This window comes from Phymastichus coffea, unplaced genomic scaffold (genome assembly GCF_024137745.1).
Source record: "Phymastichus coffea isolate CEN01 unplaced genomic scaffold, Cenicafe_Pcof_1.1 PCOF00057, whole genome shotgun sequence".
Lineage (NCBI taxonomy): Eukaryota > Metazoa > Arthropoda > Insecta > Hymenoptera > Eulophidae > Phymastichus > Phymastichus coffea.
Genome location: NW_026706868.1, coordinates 1,613,385 through 1,631,591, shown reverse-complemented (window position 1 = coordinate 1,631,591; position 18,207 = coordinate 1,613,385). Strand labels below are relative to the sequence as shown.

Sequence of the window (18,207 nt, the reverse complement as noted above, 5' to 3'; positions counted from 1 at the left end):
AGGGCCGATCAAACTAACGGCCGGGGATGATGATGATAAGGAGCTGAATGAAGACTGGAGAGACAAGAGGAAAGCTAAATCCCAGACGCTTAGTCTAGTCAGGGAGGTTTGTATTTTTATCAATTCAATTATTCTACCGCGAGTGTTAAGTTTTTAAGCTTATCTTCACCAAACTTATACTTTTTCTTTTTCATCGCGATTTACTTTTTTGTACTACGAATATGCAAAGTGACGCGTGCCACGTATGTGACTTACACGCGCATTTTCAATTAAGCAATTTTCACTTGTGCGTCAAAGTAAACTTTCGCTTAATCCACATTACGTGCATTCTTGAAATAAAAGAAGGAAAGAATAAAAATTATTAAATTAATTTGGAGGATGATAACGAGATCGAGTTGATGTCTGACCAAACCGTCTTGTTATACTGACTCTTCCAGACAAAAAACCGAAACCTCGCAGCAACCTCGGAAACTCAACTGAGCGATTTCGAGAAGGACGAAGCATACTACAAATCTTTACTTCGCCACCAGAATCTCTATCACTCGTACAACAAACGTTACCTCGACGACGCATCAGCGCCGGGAGATCGTCCGTCTCGTCACTGCGGCAGCGAGGACTATGTGGCAAGAAAATTAGGGCGTATAACGTCAAGCCGTGCGAGGTATCTGGAAAGAAGCCGAAAGATAGCCGACCGGATCGCCGAGGCGGCAATACACCTGGCAAAGAAAAGGGGCCAACTGATGAACTGCTTGCATTCTGCATGCGGATGCGGTCGCAACAAATTCGCAAATCCGGTAATCATCCCGGAGCCGGAGCCAGTTGTCGTGGCGGAAGTAGCACCGGTAGTCGCGGTCATGGAGCCGTCGAAAAGAAGGGACGTCGAGGTGGCCGCGGCCTCGTCGACAGCGACCGAAGTCGAAACAAGTATCGGCGTAGGCGGAGTGAGCGTCGATACAGCCTCGGCGAGTAACGCTGCAAGCTCTACTAACATCGGTACTGGACTGGGCGGAGTGTCGATCAATACTGCTTCGGCAGTCTCTTCGGACGTTCATGTCGGTTCAAGTCTAGGGGGAACTGGTATAAGCACTGGAATCTCGACCGACAGTCAGTTGAATATCGGCAGTAACGCCGGCCTTTGGAGTCAGATCAGTACGTGCGACGATTACGAGAGAAAAATGATTATGGATCTTGCGATCGATGAAGCTGCCGGGATGATTCGCAAGCTCGCCTATGAAACGAGAGCTGGATTGGCACATAGAGAGAACCCAGATGTTGAACGGCATATTCTTGGCTTAGCCATCGATCTCGTGAATAAAGTCACCGCGGGAGCTACGGGTCAGAGACTCGATATATTCGGTAATTTCCGTTATCACGACGTCGACCATTACCTTAAAACGGCTTTCGCCGAACATGAATTTGAGCCCGACTATTTATCCAACGCTGGCTTCGACTACGTTTCTACCGGTAGACACTTGTATGATCTTGCGGATGATATCGGCGATTATGTCGGTCATGCAGGTCCTTACTCCAGAGAATTATGCGATTCTTGCGCTAAATACGATATAACACTCGGTAATAGATGTCCGCTCTGCAAGAGGAGTGGGCATATATTCCAAGGACGCATCAAGAGGAATATACCGCAGGCTGATAAAGGCAAAATTTATCATCTCGACCAGCTGTCTCAGGTCCAGAGAAAGGTCAATAATTAACAAAGTTTTTTAATGAATTTTATATTTTTATATGATTGCGTCAATGTATACTGCAGTTTAATAAATATTGGTGTTTTGGTACACGTATTTTGTTAATTGACCCTTTCATTCACGTTGATCGTTGTGAATTTTTGCTTCATTTTGCGTCATTCGAACAGTACGAATATAGAAACAATTTTTTGTTTGTTGCTGTATATTAAAGTATCGAGTCGTGATTGAGAGGGTTGATTAGAAATGTCGTGATAAAAGAAATGATGAATTGCCGGAATAAATCGTGGAACATTTATCAGAGATACAAATCGGACGGTGTATGGGAAGACACTAACAAGCTCTACAATTTCGATGACTTCGAGAACGAGAAATTCATCGACTTGAACTTAAATTGTACTCGCGATCCGGGGAACCTAAACTGCCAGCGTTTGAACTTGGACTTAGTCGTGCCCAAAGGTAAGCAGCGAACATAAATATCTCCCTGACCACATCGCGATTCTTTGCTTCGATTAGGTTTCCACTTTCCTTGTGATCTTTTTTCTAGGGGCCGATCCGGTGCCACTCCGATTCGTGCGGGACAAACTGAGTCAGGGTCTAGCACTCGCGGCCGATATGCATGAGCGAGCCGCCAAACTGCAACGGCCCAAAGAACACTCGGCATCCATGCTGCACTACTTGGCTAATCGGGTGCCCAAGTTCGTACAACAGCTTAACAAAGAGAGCCAACGATTGCTGTTGGCTACCAAGGTGCTAAGGGAGATGTTGTCAACTGAGTAAGTTTATAGAGGTTTTATTGATTTATTGATACGTTCAAATTAGCGCGTTCAAGTAAATACATAGTAGTATTTTTAAGTGGCAAATCTCGTAGCTTGCGAATATGCCAACTTTCTCAAAGTTCAGGTTCTCATTAATGAGTCTACAAATAATACATTGCAACATCCGTGTATAACTTTCGAAAGTGACTTGATAAATTTAAGTTTGAATACTCCCGTAAACTGCTAACAAAATTACTACTGTACACCCACGAGTGCACTGATTTCTACACGCCCATGTTCGTTTAAAAGCTCCTTATACAATTTAATACCCAGATGCACAATTTCTTTCCCGAGCAAATCTCAGCTTACGATTAAAATAAATAACAAAATTGATGTAATTGTTGTGTACAAAAAGAAAAAAAATGCTGTGTCATCGTGACTTTTACACGCACGATGGCGATTCTGATTAAAACTAAAAAATAAAAATAAAAAATAACAAGGTACAAAGTGAATTCGAGCGATTTTCTGGAATTCATGCGGCATCACGGCTTCCGCTTGACCGGAAGCGAGACTTGCCGACCTCGTCAGCATATCTGCAACAGCTTGGCCAAATTTCGCAGCTTCGATGGCTCATGTAACAACTTCGCTAATCCGTCTTGGGGACGTACGAACATTGCTCTACTTCGCATCTTGCCAGCGCGTTATTCCGACGGTGTGTACTTACTCGGTTACAGTGCCTTTTATGGTGAGAAAGTCGAGAAAGAGAGATTATTTGCAATAACAATTGTAGATATCCACGCACTAGCGCTAAGCGCATCCGGCGGACAGCAACCTCTGCCAAACGCGCGACAGGTGAGCAGTCAGTTATTCGCCAGACGTACGGATGCTTTGGAATCGCAACTCACGCTCGCCTTTGTGCAATGGGGGCAGATTGTTGCTCACGACATGAGCCGCCAAGTTACCGATCAAGGAGGTAAGCTCGAGTAATGCGGATGCCCAAGTGCGCCAGGCTTTTCTATCTGCAATACACTCCAATATACTATGCAGCCGACGGCGGGATCGAGTGTTGCGGTGTTAACAGAACCGAGCCACTGGCGAATGTCGAGCAGCATCACTCGTGTGCGCCAATCGTCAACGGGGGCAAGTGCACCAACTTCGTACGAAGTATGACTATCGCAAGGGAGGACTGCTCTATCGGAGCGGCTAATCAAGTAAAAGATAACGAAATGCCATCGTCGGCTTTGACGTTTCAACCGCGAAATGAGTTAAAGCCACAGCTACGTCAAAGAGACTTGGATCCGATTCCACCACCGTCGCCCTCGAGTTTCTAACTTTGTTCGGTATCTCATTATACTACTGCGCCGTCCGCCGTACGACTAAAAAGCGCGTCGACTGCGCGGGAATACAGGCGGATAATGTCATTTTTAAAGTTTACCAGTGCTGTCCGAGCGACGCGAATAACGTGCTTTAATTCAATTCTTTTCGTTTGATGTTTATTTAAGTAATTCAATAGTCGCATTATTTTTTCGTAATGACTGTTCGATAATCAGCCAAACTGTAATAAAATTGGCATGCTTCACGAAAAAAAAAAAAAAAAAGAGAAAAAAATAGTAAACAAACAGACGTAAAAATCCTTTGCCCTAATTTACACTTTGCACAGCTGAACGCAGCCTCGAGTTTCTTGGATCTATCACCGCTGTACGGCTCCGACGAAGCAACGAGTACACGACTACGCACATACCACGGTGGTCTGTTAAACTACGAGGTGCGAGCGAATCGCTTGATGCCACCTACCTACGTGAGATCTGGATCGTGCGACAATCAAGGCGTTTGTTACCAAACAGGTTTTCTTTCTTTTTCTCCTTGTTCTGCTCGGCATTCTTGATGTTTTTCTGGCGCTGAATGTACGGGGATATGGGCGCTGTTTAAAGGTGACACGCGTGGCAATCAAGATCCCCAATTGGCAGTAATGCTGACGCTGCTAATCAGAGAGCACACGAGGTTGGCTTACGACCTGGCAGCGATTAATCCCCACTGGAATGACGAGAGATTGTTCCAGGAGAGCAGACGCATCGTTATCGCCGAGTATCAGCATATCACTTATCAATATTGGCTGCCCCTTGTCATTGGTGAGATTATGCCCTTGTACCATGTAGACATATATTAGACGCGATATTGTTGCGTAGTCCTGTACGTTATGTTTCTCAAATGATAAGCTGAGAACAGTTACATCGATTCGGAGTTTCATTGCAGTGGAAGGCTATATTTCAGTCCATAGTGAGAAAACGTGAATCAAATCGATAGCTTGAGTAATCGATGACGAAACTTTTAAATTTTATTAAATTTCATTTCAATATCCAAATGATTCAGGAAAAAGATACTGTAAAGACCACAAGATCTGCCCTGTCAGCGAGGAGTTATCGCACAACTATAATGAAAAAATCAACCCGAGCACGATGAATGGCTTCACAACCGGTGCATTTAGATTTCTGCACTCTCTAGTCGACGGAAACATAAGGTACGGCATATCTCTCTGATGTCTGTTAAAAAATCTAATAAATCATCCTTTTTTCTTTTTCAGTCTAGTCACGAAGAACAACAGTATCTTTCAGACTTTACGGCTGAGCGACTATTACTTCCGGCCCTCTATCGTCGAGACTGACTTTAACTTCGAGTCTCTCTTGCGGGGCCTTGTACTTCAGCGGGCGCAAAAAGCTGATTCTAATTTCCATCCAGAAGTGCGTGTGTTATGCGTGTATAGGCGAACAATGGAGAAAATGAAGTTTTGCTGTATAATATGATGAAATTTCACAGATATCCGAGTACTTGTTCCGCTTGGTCGATGAATTCGGTATGGATCTCCTGGCACTTGACATACAACGCTCGAGAGACCACGGTATTCCCGGCTACAATGCCTACCGACAAATCTGTGGCCTCGAGACTGCCAAGGACTTTCACGGACTTATCAATGAAATCTCGTTGAATGTAAGGCGTTCAATTCTGTCACAATATTCTCGCCTTTTTTGTCTTCGTCGATTTATCGGTCACGGTTTCGTTTTTCTTTTCAGAATATCGAGAGGTTGCATACTGTCTACAAGCACGTCAATGATATCGATCTGTTAGTTGGTATCACGATGGAGAACCGAATGCCTGGCAGTTTGGTTGGACCGACAGGTAGATGTCTCATTGGAGAACAGTTTTATAGATCGAGATACGGCGATAAGTATTTCTATGACAATGCCAATTTCCCGCATTCTTTCACGCCTGGTATAATAACATCAATTTGACCTTTTCGATCGTTTGTAAACGGCAAATCAATGCATTCTTTATTGTTTGTTTTGCAGAACAATTCAAGGAAATAAAAAAGGCCACTCTAGCTGTGATGATATGCGATCTCGGACAAGCTTTGACGGAAATACAAATGAATCCATTCAAAATACCTATCTATAAGAATACAGAGTCTTGTTCCCATTTGCCGAGAATAAATTTGGAGCTATGGAGGGAATTAATTGAAACAGAGTGAATGCCTATGTTCGGTCGTAAATGTACATATAATTATTATTATTTATAGCTGTTCGTGAAAGTAAAATAAATTGTAGATTAGATCTTATAGTAAATAAAAATAATACAATGCAATTTCGCACATTACGTCATGATTGTTCGAAAAGAAAACCTACGAAATTTGTATCACAAATCACGCACATTAAAACTGCACTATTGTCAATGTATATTGTTCCTTTGTTCAATCAATCATATCGTACGCAACAACTTCAGGTAGCCATCACGACCTCATTATCTGCAAAACACACACAAAGAACTAATTCGACCAAAACATGTTCCCTTGGCTATTCCTCGAATGCATTACACTATCGAAGTTGTACATTAAGAGTTTGAGCATTTTATCAGCGGTAAGTTGAATTGGGCAATAAGAGATGGAAATGATCGAGCCAATACAGAGTTCTTTCTTGGGCGGCAGTTTGCACCAGTCGATCATGTAAGAGTTCGTTTCTATTTTTTTCACTTACAAGAGTGCAAGTATATCATACGACAGAGCACAGGCATGCGAGTGTAGCAAGTGTAACATTATGAAACATATAAGTAGTCGACTTTTTAATAGTTTTTCGCGGTAGACTTGTCAATTAGCCTTGTCGGTGACCAGCTCGCTGATGTAACAATAGGTGAACAGTAGGGCGATTAGCAAAGTTATCATAAACAAGTACGTCGGTATCGCCATGGCATCGCTTTTTTCTGAATCCTTTGATAGCTAGCATATCTCAATCGATCAGTCGAAGCCGCATTTTTGTATATTTTAAGAGGCTTGCCAGTATTAAGTAGTATCACAATAAAATCACATTGCCGCCAAAAAATTTCACCACGCATATTTCGCGCAGTAAATGCTCTACGTTCTGAACGAAACTGCCTCAAAAGAAATGAGTATTGCGTAAGAACGTAAATATATGGATGCAAGACAAGACGCGTAATTACTCACGGTGAAATCCTAATATGTAACCGTACGATGAGCTTCAATTTTCTTCAGCAAATACGCGACAATATCAAATCATAACCGTAGGCGTGCTTTACAAGTACCACAGCGTAACTAGGTGTAAAATAAAATAACTATGTATACTTTATTTCAGTAAAGCCATTGTGTTAAGAATTATCGGACCTGTTTGAAAATAGCAACAAATTTACCGTCAAAGTGAAGCAAGTGAAATCATACAGACCTTCAACATTTTGTGCTTGAGTGTGCGCTTCTCCGAAACGATATATTAAATTTCGAACCCGAGAAGAAAATCCGATAAAAAGTACAAAAACATGTTTTGGCATCTCTTGACCAACATATCGAATCTCTATCTAACTACGTCACTATCGATCCCATGTGGCCAAATACGTATCAATAATACTGGCGATCCTTCGATTCAAATCCATAGCATAATTAACATCCTCTTAGAAATTGGGATAATTAATTTGTCTCACTCGTTTATCCTTATCATTGAAGTAGGAGAACTCGTCCCCCTGTAGCTTGTCGGCCTCCATGTTGCGTGACGTACTGTGTGGAATCGGCGGATCTACCCCTCTCAAGAGAGTGCAAGAGCTAGGGACGGCATTAATTACCGACAGTCGAGTTCAATAGATGCTCGCAAGTTTAATCAACGCCTGCGAGAGCGACTATGTTTACGTCGATGTAGTGAGAGAAATGACAGTAATTGCTGCCTGCGGGACGAGTTGCCTCTTCTCTTTTTTTAATGATAAGACGTTTGAAAATTAGTAGAGAGAACTGTTTTTCTTTTCAATTGATATTGCGTGTATCAATAATTGTTGATCGAGAAAAATTGGACGATATCAATATGAGACGATGAAGTGTCTAAAATGGTTTTTCCACACGACAATTATTTGTATTTTTTATTTGGTAACATTATCAACATAAAATATCAATCACTCGACTAAAAATTTGGGTACTGCCACCAGAAAAATATGGTTTGCGCTAACGGATTCTATCAAATCAGAATCGAAAAACAGCACTGATAATCAGCCCAGGTATTTCCTTCTTTATGCAAGCTTATGATTTTCTACTTCCGGTATATAATTTAAGCATTTCAATCTATTTCAAAGAGATAATCACAAATCAAATACAAACAACGATTTTTCCTTCGAATTTTCATTATTAAAAATTTTATATAACTTGTCTCCATCATACTATACAAAGGTAAAGAAAAAAGATAGAGTAAAGTTATAATTCGATAAAAATTTCCGACTTGGTTTTCTGAAAATATAAGTTTCCTATCGATCTTTCGAAATTATCTTATGTTTTGCGGGTAACAAATAATAATACTTTTGATTACTGTATTTCTACAAAAGCGCAACTCGCTCCATCAAGCTCGAAAGAAACACCGTTTACGATAGATTATACACCATCGAATCTTTTCTCGTATTAAAAGAAAAATAGGTACAGAGAAAAGAGTAAACCGATGTTTAGTATCAATCAATATCAACAACCTTCTCAAAGTTTTTTCCCGTAGCACGCGAAGCGCACCAACCTCCCCACCAACCCGCAATACACGCATGACAATCAATATCACGTATGTAATATAATATTGAAATAAAAATTACCGTACAAGATTAAGTATAATATCGATTTGTCAACTTATGAAGGAAATACATCACATGAATATAAGAACGGCAGCTACAAAGAGAATAAAAATAAATTATGTGATGTCGAGGGTGCGCAGGAAGTTCAAATAAGCCATCGAAGTCTTAGCGACCTGCAAGCATCGAGAGAAAAGGATTAATTTATGCACGCAGACAAGGCAAGGGAGGAGAGAGAGAGAGAGAGAGAGTCTTACATCGCAGAATCCCTGAAGCGAGAGATCAAAGAGCTTGCCGGCCGTTAATCTCGTGGGCTGATTAGCTCGCGCCATGATGAACTTGAGATCCTTCAGTATCACTTCCTTCGGCAGCTCAAGCCAGTCGATCGAGTAAGCGGAGAAGCCAATTAACTCGCTCTAATTAAACCGAGTGACAACGTTTTTATTTCCTTCGCTTTTTTTATTCCTTTTCTCTCCTCTATCGAGGCTTAATTGCACCTAAGTACTTTTCGTGGTTTATTTAGCTGGACTTTTATGCTCTCGTCAATAAAAATGCTGTTTTTTTTCCTTTTTGCACTTCACGAATAAATATCTTCTTTCACTTTTATGCGCGTTTGATTACTTTATGGGCGTTAGCTTTTCATCTTTACAGCATGATTGCCATCGTTATTCGTTAATGAAATCTCTACATTGTACATGAGAGCGTATGCTTTCTATCTATAATTTGAGATCATAGCGTGCATTTTACGCATCGAAAAGATTCATGGACTTGAATAAAAAATGTTTGGCTCGAAAAAGAAAACGATGATTTTTAGAAATTTTATGCGGGAAACAACGAAAGTGAAAGAAACAAAATATATTTAGATGAATCTCATGAGAATTAATACCTGTTCTCATAAATTACCTGTTCCTTAATTTTGTCACCGACGAAAGACAGAATGAATACATTAACGAATATGGATGTCATTAGCATGGCGTAAGTCGCACAGCCGAGATAATTACCATCCTCCATATCCTAAAAAGAAAAAAATTAAGTCTAGCACTCGACCGGTCGAATAAAAGCAATTTAAACGAAAAAGATAAATGACCAGCAAAATTCCGTACTCCAGTAGACATATAATCAGCGTACATCCGCCCATTTCTGCGAGCATGACTAGTGTGAGTGCGTTCTCCATAGTCTCGGCGTACCTAAATTGACACCTGCGTATGAGGATCGAAGCACGAATAATAAAGAAACAAACTCACTTGATAGCTTGCACGTGAAAGTCAATGATTTGACCGAGTCTCCTCGTAAGAGCGTCGCTGAAAGGTTGACGACCAGGTGTCCAGTTGGCAAGCCACTTGTCAATTTTGTTACTCGTTACCTCAAACAGACAACACGAGTGCATAACCACGCAAGCGATCAAACTATAAACGCCGGTGTTGATCGATAGAATGGTGGCGCTGATGAATATTTGCGTGATGTACACGATTTCGTACAGCGGTGAGAATTCTACCACGAAAAATACGTACTCGCTCGGATAGGGTAACGGAATCATGGTAGTATTGTCCGAGCGAACGACGCGTGGCTCCAAGAGTGGCATGATTATGTGATATGGCAATGCACCACCGTAAGAGAGACCGAGATAAGCGACGGTGAAGAACCGACCGATTTTCGCGTTTTTCATCATAATCTCGCGGTCCTCCTCCGTCTCGACTGTTTTGTAGTCGTTTTCCATGACTTCGAGACAGTGACGAATATCTTTCCTGTTGATGACGAGGGTCCAAAACTTCAACACTGCCAACGAGCTGAAAACTTGCGCGGCGATGATCTTCATAAGTTTGCGCAGATTGTCAGCGACAAACCAGGTCCAGATGAAATGTGGCGTCAAGAGGAACAACATCAAGCAGAAAATGATAATCACGCGAAGGGTGAACAGGAAACGACTCGCAGGACTATTGTCTCCAGATCGTGGCCAAATTCCGATGGGCGACAGAAGCGTTTTAGCGACGCGAACAACATAATCGGTGTCTTTTACGTAGTCCGCATTGACGTAATGCTGTTGGTTTTGCCTCGGACTCACCCTTGTGGCCATCGCTGCGGTTGTGTGCGTTGCAAACTTTCAGCACTGCCAACATGAAGTCTCCTGGCATTTTCTCGATGAATAGTATGATTACGGATAATCGCTGGCGAACTGAAGTTTCGCTATGAATTATAGATGTGGCGTCGTGCACATGCGCACCACTGCAGCTGACTCAGTTGCTCGCTATTTTTCGAGTAAAAATCATCGGCGTCGACGGCGAGCAATTCAAAAAAACGTCAAGGCTCAAATCACCACTTCAGATTACGAGCGATAAGAGAATGCGACGATGCGACGAGCGCGAAAAAAAATGAAGGTAAGGAAGTAGTGCGATTGGTCGAGGCACGCGCGATAATGCCGTGTGTCGCTGTGACTTTTATCAATCAATCCGAGTCTTTCTCTGATTGTTGCTGATGTTCGCGATTATGAGTTTAGCAATCTAAACTGCTCGGTCGCGATTCACCTGTCGTAATTTTAACTACTTTTTTCACTCCCGGGATAATGTCGACAAATCGAAGTAAGTACTTTTCGTTTTGTAAATTTCTGATGAAATGCGAAACGAATACATGTACTAAACTGAACGCTCGACTAAAGAAGCGATAACATGCACGTGCTGTATGATCGCAGTCGAGCCATGGAAAATGGAAAAAGGAGTTTGGCCGATGTTCATGGGTGAGCTGGTTGGCACGGCTAGTTTGATTTTTATCGGCTGTATGGGATGCATCGGTACTCTGGGAAAGGAACCACCACCGCCAATGCAGAGCGCTCTCACGTTTGGTCTCACTGTCAATCTTCTAATCATGGTGTGTATAATCATGGTTTCTAGAACCTTCTCCGCGGATGCGTGCGAAGTGCTATTGTGTCGCTGTTCCAGACGTACGGGCACGTAAGCGGGGCACATTTTAATCCCGCAGTGACGTTGGGTGCTTTGATGCTCGGTATGAAATCCATCCCGACGTCGATTGTTTACATGATAGCCCAATTCATCGGCGCCGTTTTAGGCTACGGACTAATCAAGGTAAGATACGGGCAGCTTCGAGATGTGTCGCAATCTTACTTGAACCAGTAGAACACAGTAGCAGTGAAAATCGCGTTATCTGAAAGAAAGGTGGGAAGGGGAAGGGCAACGCCTTCGAAGGGGAAAAAAAGAAAAGTCCGATAGATCTGGAAAAGGGCAGTAGCGTAAAAAGCAATTGATTGCCCGCTGCGGAGGCAGCACAATTTGCGAATATATGTTGGGACGCGCGCGTGTGTGCCGCAGATAGTAACGCCAGGGTTCCTGATGAGCGACGGCAGCAATCCGAGCAGCGGAGTGCCTCTGTGCGTGACGGCGATCCATCCCGACATATCGATAGTGCAAGCGATTCTAATCGAGATACTGTGCACGTCGCTTATACTGCTTGGCGCCTGCGCCACTTGGGACTCGCGATGCTCTCACACCACCGACTCCACCGCCATAAGGTTCGGCATGGCCGTCGCTGCTATTTCCTTCGCTGCGGTGAGTTTTGCCCTCCCGCCCTGGCAGCGCCGCCAGGACTAACTTTTAATGAGATTACACTGGAAGATTGTGCAGCTCGCCTAATTTACTATGGCTTTCGACAAGCCAGCTATACGCTACACTTACTTATCTTCTTTCCCCTTTGCGTCTTTGCGGCGCGGAGAGCAAGCGCCAAATCGACTTTTACCTTTTTTACCTTTGAGCTCCTCCTTGCCATTTTTGCCCAACTTTTTACTCTCGATCTAGCTGCTTGTTTTCCTTTTACATACTTTTAATGCAATATGCATCGCCAGGTTTCATAGCCTGAACATTTTCTTTTCTTCTTCGCTTCTGTTTCTCTTTTTTTTCGCTTACGCATCCATAATTTTATCACGTACAAATAAATATTCGTTTAAAGTTACGTTTTAATCTCCTCCATGCGAGCACACGTGCGTGAACTACATTGATTTGCATTGTGATATTGCAGAGCCCGTATACGGGATGCAGCATGAATCCGGCGAGAACGTTCGGGCCAGCACTGTGGAACAGCGCCTGGGAAAATCAATGGGTAAGCACGCACGAGTTGCACAATCGACCAAATCAGCATATTACACACACGCGTTATGCTCAACTGACAACAAACACAAATCTTACAATGCGAATCAGGTCTACTGGGTTGGACCAATGCTCGGTGGAGCACTTGGCACGTCTTCCTACATAGTCTTATTTTCCGAGAAAAGAGCTTCCAAGAGGAGACACGAGACAAACGAGTACGGATCCTACAAAATGAATGAAGTCGATTCAGCCGACTTGGATAATCCTGCGAGCTTGGACTGTGCCCAATAAAATTTTATGTCTTCTTAATTAGATTCCAAACTTACTGATACGATTGCCGCTACATATGTATAGAACAAGTGTTGAAAATCATGTCAATTACTCTCTTCGACTCCTCTTCATTAGATTTATTACAAAGTTGTCTAAAGCTGAGACAAGTGCTAGTGTTAACTTCTTACGTTCCAATCCGAAAAATAGTCTAGAAGCCGGGCGGAGGGTATCGTGGCCGTTAGCGCCAAAATATTACACTCAAGTGGCTTTTACGTATTTTCACCCGATGAAAACGAATTTCGAAAATAGCTTATCGACAACTATACCGTCAATTAGCTTTTAACAAATCAATTGTTTGAGTGATAATAAAAAATGCATTTATGGCTTAATCAATATTTAAAAATATACTACGTATTTCTCAACTTGCATTGAAGAAGTAGCATTTTTCAAATTTGTAAAATATTACGCAGAACCCGATATATTGTAAATTATGTAAGAAAACGGCGCAAGCGGCGTGAGCGCAAAGGCGCGCGCCAAGCGCGCAATGCTGCTGTCAAATTCAAATTAGAATATCTTGTATTCTGTTGAATATCTATTTGAAATCTAAAAAAACTTACTAATTTGTTATGTTTGGCTGTCGACAAAATATTCATAAATTTATCAATAAACTAGTTATTGTCATTGAAACATTTAAGTTGTTAACAACAAATCATCTGTCAAGTTTACAATAAGCCATCCCTGAAATTTCTATTCAGTGGGTCAAAATACATAAAATCTAGTTGGTTAGAGCATTTTATCTCTATTGGCCACGACCACGTTCTACACTAAAAATCGTGCTCGCGTTATTCCACTCAAATGGCGCTTACAATTCGATATTTTCACGTAACATTAACTTCTCACTCCAGGAGGAACAGACGCCATTAAAACCGAGAGTATTTTTTCGATCTTCACAATTCACAATTAAAATGCTTAATGGTCGACAATTAAATGCACAATGAAATCGTATCTTAACGTGAGCGAGTGACGTTCATTATAAAACAAAAAAAAGACCTACAATAGAAGCCGAAATAGAGAATACAGCATAATTACAATTAACGAGCGAATAAGAAATAGAGTTTTAAGGCTCATTTGCAAATCGCTAGTTTTCGTTAATTGCAATCCGGGCACTCTAACGAGCGGATAGATATCGCGGCTCGATGCGCTATACTGTCGCGATTAACTGTGCCAATCATTATCGCGGTCACTCGACACTACGTTGCTTCTGTTTAATTGCAGAAGAAAATTCCGCATATATACGCGGCTCGTTAAATTTGTAGCCGATACGTACGCCAATTCAAGTGTTTGCTTTAATAACCGCTGTTGTGAAAATCTCATTCCGCGTTTTATTGATTTTCTTCTCTTCCTTCGACGGAAATTGATTTTATCGCGCCAAGCCAAAAACGAGTAAATAATTAGCAATGAGATGAAAGTGATTCCCGGGGAGGCGGTCAACGCACACGTACGGATTTTCCTTCGGGCGCTGTCAATGCCAGCTGAACGGATGCCAATAATCAGGCGCTTATCGACTTTCCGGATCTTTCGCAACGACCACTTTCTCGTCTCTACCAGCATCGCATTTTTATGCATAAAAGCGTCCTTTGACAAACTAACCAATTATATATAGGTTTATTCGCTTAGATAACCACTTGCTCTGATTTTAACGCCCAACGAGTTTTTATATTTTGGACGGCGACTTATATACGATGAAGCTTTCTGCGTGCAATTTATCAATACTGACACGGCTTTTGAAATAAGTCGATTAAAGATCAAATTTAATGAAAATTCGAATTAATTTTGGCTCTCTTGTACGTCAAATCGATTCGATGAACAATAGTGTGAAACACTCTTGAAGCGTCAACGTGCTCATGTCGAGTTGATAAGACAATGTTAGCTACATCGACGTTATTGACTCGACGAAATACAAGATCTTTTACGTAGGTGTGTTCTATATGGATGTATGTAAGGTTATAGACAGAAATTATACGAAGGTGTGTGCGTATGTATGAATGTGTACGAGACTGAACTTTCTACCGTTTGCCTGGCACTTTACTGCGGTAGTTGCAATTTAAAGTAGCACTCTATACAATTTTCCAATCACCCAATAATTGCGGAGACGCAAGCTCGAAAGAAAGCCAAGATAAAAAGCAAAAGAACCGTTTCATAATGGAGAATAATACAATTTCAGTGTTCTTTATCGGCGTCGCATGCATAAAACATGCAACTACGACGACACACAACGGAGATTTAGGAAGGGAGTCGTGAGAGAGACGCGATGACATTTAAAAGGAAAACACTCTAGACGATTGTTCTGTTTCTAGGTGGGTTATATAGCTGAGATGCGGTCGCATTGTAATACGTCGCATTAAATTTATTGTTTTGTATCGCGAGAGGCAGTTACGTATATGCCTTTATAAGTACGCGTATGTAATATGCGATATACCTAATCATTCCAGAGTTTGAGAATTTTCACATTACGTGTTTATCTTTAATATAAACAATTAGCTGTGGTTTTTACGACTTCACGTTACTTAGTTTTTTTCTCTTTTACACTCAATTAGTCATACATCGCCTGACAACTTAGCTTGCGGAAATTTAATTGTTGCCAAGACTTTTTTTCGATACTTATTTTTTTTTTATAGACGTTGATCTCATGAATTAATTTATGCTTGCGAGGCGTGTATTTTTTCTATTATCATCGAAGATTATGTCTAATTTGTGCAATAAATATTTAATTTACAATGACGAAATAATACAGCAAAAAAATTGTTAACAAGTTTGGTTTATTGATCAATTTTTATTATACACATTACGTACAAAATATCGTTCTTTTCTGAAATTAAGTTACAATTTAAAAATTTTATTTTGTTTTGGTATGACATAAATTTTACTGACTCACACTTTACATTACCATAAATGTACTTGGAGAATTTAGCGTTATTATCTTAAAATAATTCAAGCTTTCGGGTTTTATCTTATCAAAACATGTATTGTCTTTTGTGTGACTGAATGGTATGTAAAAAAATATAAAAAGTATAAATAAATTCCGGTTTAATGTGCGCTTCAATTTGAAAGTGAAAAATGTATTTCGAACTATATAAAAAATATTGGGTACTTTTAAATTTCTAAAATTGATTATAGAAATGCTTAGAGCGTGAAAATGATTGTGCTAATATTATGAGAGATTTTCACAATGAAAACGTGCAGCCATAACAAGTTATAAGGCCTTCCTTACAATCTATTGGACAGTAAAATTACGTAACTCTATTTTCTTATTGAACATGCATTGCACTGATGACTGGTAAGGTATACACTTTAAAAATACATTTCCAAATATTCTCTTTCGTAATACTGACTTAGATAATGAAGTTTCGTCCCTTTACAAATTTGAATTTATCTGACAGTGAAATTGGTTTTGCAAAAAACAATGCTATTTTGCTATGTAAATATTTTATACATTCCGGAAGAGGCGCGTTCTCGATAAATTGTTCCAAGGCGGGCCTTTTGAATAATCTTTTTGCTTCTACCCTCTGTTCCGGCGTTACGGTTCTATCATCGAGGTGTTCCAAATGCGGAAACCATGAGATCACAAACAATCTTCAAAGTAAATCGTTTGTTGTAATAAATTTATAATGACATTAAGTTTAAAAAATAAGTGATTACCTGTACTGTAGGTAATCATAAAAGCTGCCACCATTAAAGTAACTTGGAGCAGCCTTGTTTCCCATTAAACTCAAGAATCTTAAATTTGGAAAACTTTTATATAAATTCTTTAAAAATGGATAAAGTTCCTCAATCTTATTGCCATTCAGCCACAAGAGTTCTAATGTAGGCATAAAAGGAAACACTGAGAGGGCATCAATATTATTATGATCTAAAATTAAGGAATGCAAGTTTTCAAATTCAGCTAAGAAATGTAAGTTCCTGAAAAAATGTTCCATTAGTAATTTCTAAGATAGAAAATTAGACATAAGATAATGTCATTGAAGCAAGTACCTGCCAAACTTATTATGACTTATATCAAGTGTCTGAATTTTAGTGCCATAATTTTCAATGATGTCATAAGGCATGTGAAAGAGATTTTCAAATGCCAAAGACAAAGAGTCATTACTATTTGATGATGATGATGTGCCTGCAATAGCTGGTGGTGAGTGCCTGGAGTATGTATCTGAGAAAACAAGCTTTCCTAAGGACGTCATGGTCAATTGTTCTGCTTCTTTTGTATCATCTAAATGGTATTCATTATCTAATGCCAACCTGTTCATAATAAAAATGTTGATATTGGTAATGAAAATAAAAGATATAAATATTACTTGTTGTCCCTACTTCACTCACATTTGCACTAAATTTTTATTGTGACATTTTCTTTAATTCAGGAAATTAAGTTAGGTAATTTATAAAATGTTGAAATAAAATGTTTATTAAAAATATAAATAAACTACTTTTCTGACAAGATTCGTCTTATATTTGCGATAGTCTTACTCACATTATTCTCTATTATTAGTAATATCAACTGATATATGAAAACTAAAAGCCAATATAAATTCCCAACACAGCGATAAAGTTTAAACTGTTTTAAATACTTATTACATAAATTTTAATTTCATTATAGAAACTGGTATAAAAATATTTTCTTAGGTAACATAACTATAAATTCCTGAAAGACGAGTAGTTTAAATCATATCAAACACTAAAACGTTCAAATTACCGTAGGAATTTATTTCAACAATCACAATGAAACAAAAGCTCGTCAAAAAATATAAAAAATTCTAAATTCAAATTTACAGCTTAGATTGTCACGATAAAACATTCTGTTGAACGAATATAAAATTACTCTACGTTGCGCACTAAAGATAAATGGATACTGACAAAAGTGATCCAAGGAAACTCATAAAGAAAGCTTATCTTTGCGCGATAACGAAAAGAAACTGCGCTATTTGAGGTTAGAAGTTTACGTTATGTAACTTGGGGATTGTCCTAATTATTATTTTAAGCATTTATTTATTCTTCCTTCCAGTAAAAAATAATAAGAAAACTGAACTTTACTAGGACACGCGGTTACGTAAGGAAAAGTATTGATTCTGCGTTTTTAAAAAAACTCACCGACTTCTCCTGCATCCTTTTCTTTACAATTCTCAAAAGCCCGTCAATCCAGTGTGCTTTAAATCACATCACTCGCTATTTCGAATAAGTCTTGGCAAGGAGTAGCCCTTGAAAATACAACAAAACTACTACATTCCCAAGCGACAAACCGGTTCTCTCGCTTCA

At 40.0% G+C, this 18,207-nt stretch overlaps 4 protein-coding genes across 5 annotated transcripts; 2 read left to right on the top strand and 2 right to left on the bottom strand.

The window, feature by feature from the left end:
• Positions 1–4,276: 4,276 nt before the first annotated feature.
• LOC131666161 (peroxidase-like) lies at positions 4,277–6,176 on the top strand. The gene is made up of 8 exons (XM_058938569.1): positions 4,277–4,299; positions 4,387–4,607; positions 4,709–4,742; positions 4,826–4,973; positions 5,037–5,193; positions 5,270–5,440; positions 5,524–5,722; positions 5,800–6,176. Exons 2-8 carry the CDS (start codon positions 4,425–4,427, stop codon positions 5,976–5,978), a joined length of 1,071 nt encoding a protein of 356 aa, XP_058794552.1. The 5' UTR covers positions 4,277–4,299; positions 4,387–4,424; the 3' UTR covers positions 5,979–6,176.
• Positions 6,177–7,881: 1,705 nt separating this feature from the next.
• On the bottom strand, positions 7,882–10,793 carry LOC131666248 (uncharacterized). The gene is made up of 5 exons (XM_058938748.1): positions 9,787–10,793; positions 9,630–9,729; positions 9,446–9,556; positions 8,800–8,958; positions 7,882–8,718 (listed from the first exon to the last, which is right to left on the bottom strand). Exons 1-5 carry the CDS (start codon positions 10,614–10,616, stop codon positions 8,662–8,664), a joined length of 1,257 nt encoding a protein of 418 aa, XP_058794731.1. The 5' UTR covers positions 10,617–10,793; the 3' UTR covers positions 7,882–8,661.
• A 184-nt stretch (positions 10,794–10,977) lies between these two features.
• On the top strand, positions 10,978–15,592 carry LOC131666208 (aquaporin AQPAe.a-like). 2 transcript variants are annotated; one of them, XM_058938652.1, is made up of 6 exons: positions 10,978–11,118; positions 11,229–11,404; positions 11,476–11,619; positions 11,863–12,099; positions 12,566–12,646; positions 12,745–15,592. In XM_058938652.1, the coding sequence occupies exons 1-6, from the start codon at positions 11,103–11,105 to the stop codon at positions 12,922–12,924; spliced, it is 834 nt and encodes a 277-aa protein (XP_058794635.1). In that variant the 5' UTR covers positions 10,978–11,102; the 3' UTR covers positions 12,925–15,592. The 2 variants fall into 2 exon arrangements, with proteins under 2 accessions (XP_058794635.1, XP_058794634.1); XM_058938651.1 differs by having other exon boundaries at positions 10,993–11,118; positions 11,196–11,404.
• A 186-nt stretch (positions 15,593–15,778) lies between these two features.
• On the bottom strand, positions 15,779–18,205 carry LOC131666209 (leucine-rich melanocyte differentiation-associated protein-like). The gene is made up of 4 exons (XM_058938654.1): positions 18,043–18,205; positions 16,936–17,196; positions 16,603–16,863; positions 15,779–16,536 (listed from the first exon to the last, which is right to left on the bottom strand). Exons 2-4 carry the CDS (start codon positions 17,136–17,138, stop codon positions 16,296–16,298), a joined length of 705 nt encoding a protein of 234 aa, XP_058794637.1. The 5' UTR covers positions 17,139–17,196; positions 18,043–18,205; the 3' UTR covers positions 15,779–16,295.
• Positions 18,206–18,207: the final 2 nt, after the last annotated feature.

Excerpts from the sequence above, each read along its gene's own strand:
- LOC131666161 (XM_058938569.1), top strand. The coding sequence starts at position 4,425 with ATGCTGACGCTGCTAATCAGAGAGCACACGAGGTTGGCTTACGACCTG. Across the intron at positions 4,974-5,036 it reads CTAGTCGACGGAAACATAAG|TCTAGTCACGAAGAACAACA; the intron begins GTACGGCATATC and ends TTTCTTTTTCAG. Across the intron at positions 5,723-5,799 it reads CCCGCATTCTTTCACGCCTG|AACAATTCAAGGAAATAAAA; the intron begins GTATAATAACAT and ends TTTGTTTTGCAG.
- LOC131666248 (XM_058938748.1), bottom strand. The coding sequence starts at position 10,616 with ATGGCCACAAGGGTGAGTCCGAGGCAAAACCAACAGCATTACGTCAAT. Across the intron at positions 8,959-9,445 it reads GTGACAAAATTAAGGAACAG|AGCGAGTTAATTGGCTTCTC; the intron begins GTAATTTATGAG and ends CGGTTTAATTAG. Across the intron at positions 8,719-8,799 it reads CGCTTCAGGGATTCTGCGAT|GTCGCTAAGACTTCGATGGC; the intron begins GTAAGACTCTCT and ends CGATGCTTGCAG.
- LOC131666208 (XM_058938651.1), top strand. Across the intron at positions 11,405-11,475 it reads CTGTCAATCTTCTAATCATG|ACGTACGGGCACGTAAGCGG; the intron begins GTGTGTATAATC and ends TCGCTGTTCCAG. Across the intron at positions 11,620-11,862 it reads TAGGCTACGGACTAATCAAG|ATAGTAACGCCAGGGTTCCT; the intron begins GTAAGATACGGG and ends TGTGTGCCGCAG.
- LOC131666209 (XM_058938654.1), bottom strand. The coding sequence starts at position 17,138 with ATGACGTCCTTAGGAAAGCTTGTTTTCTCAGATACATACTCCAGGCAC. Across the intron at positions 16,864-16,935 it reads AGTCATAATAAGTTTGGCAG|GAACTTACATTTCTTAGCTG; the intron begins GTACTTGCTTCA and ends ACATTTTTTCAG. Across the intron at positions 16,537-16,602 it reads TATGATTACCTACAGTACAG|ATTGTTTGTGATCTCATGGT; the intron begins GTAATCACTTAT and ends TTTACTTTGAAG.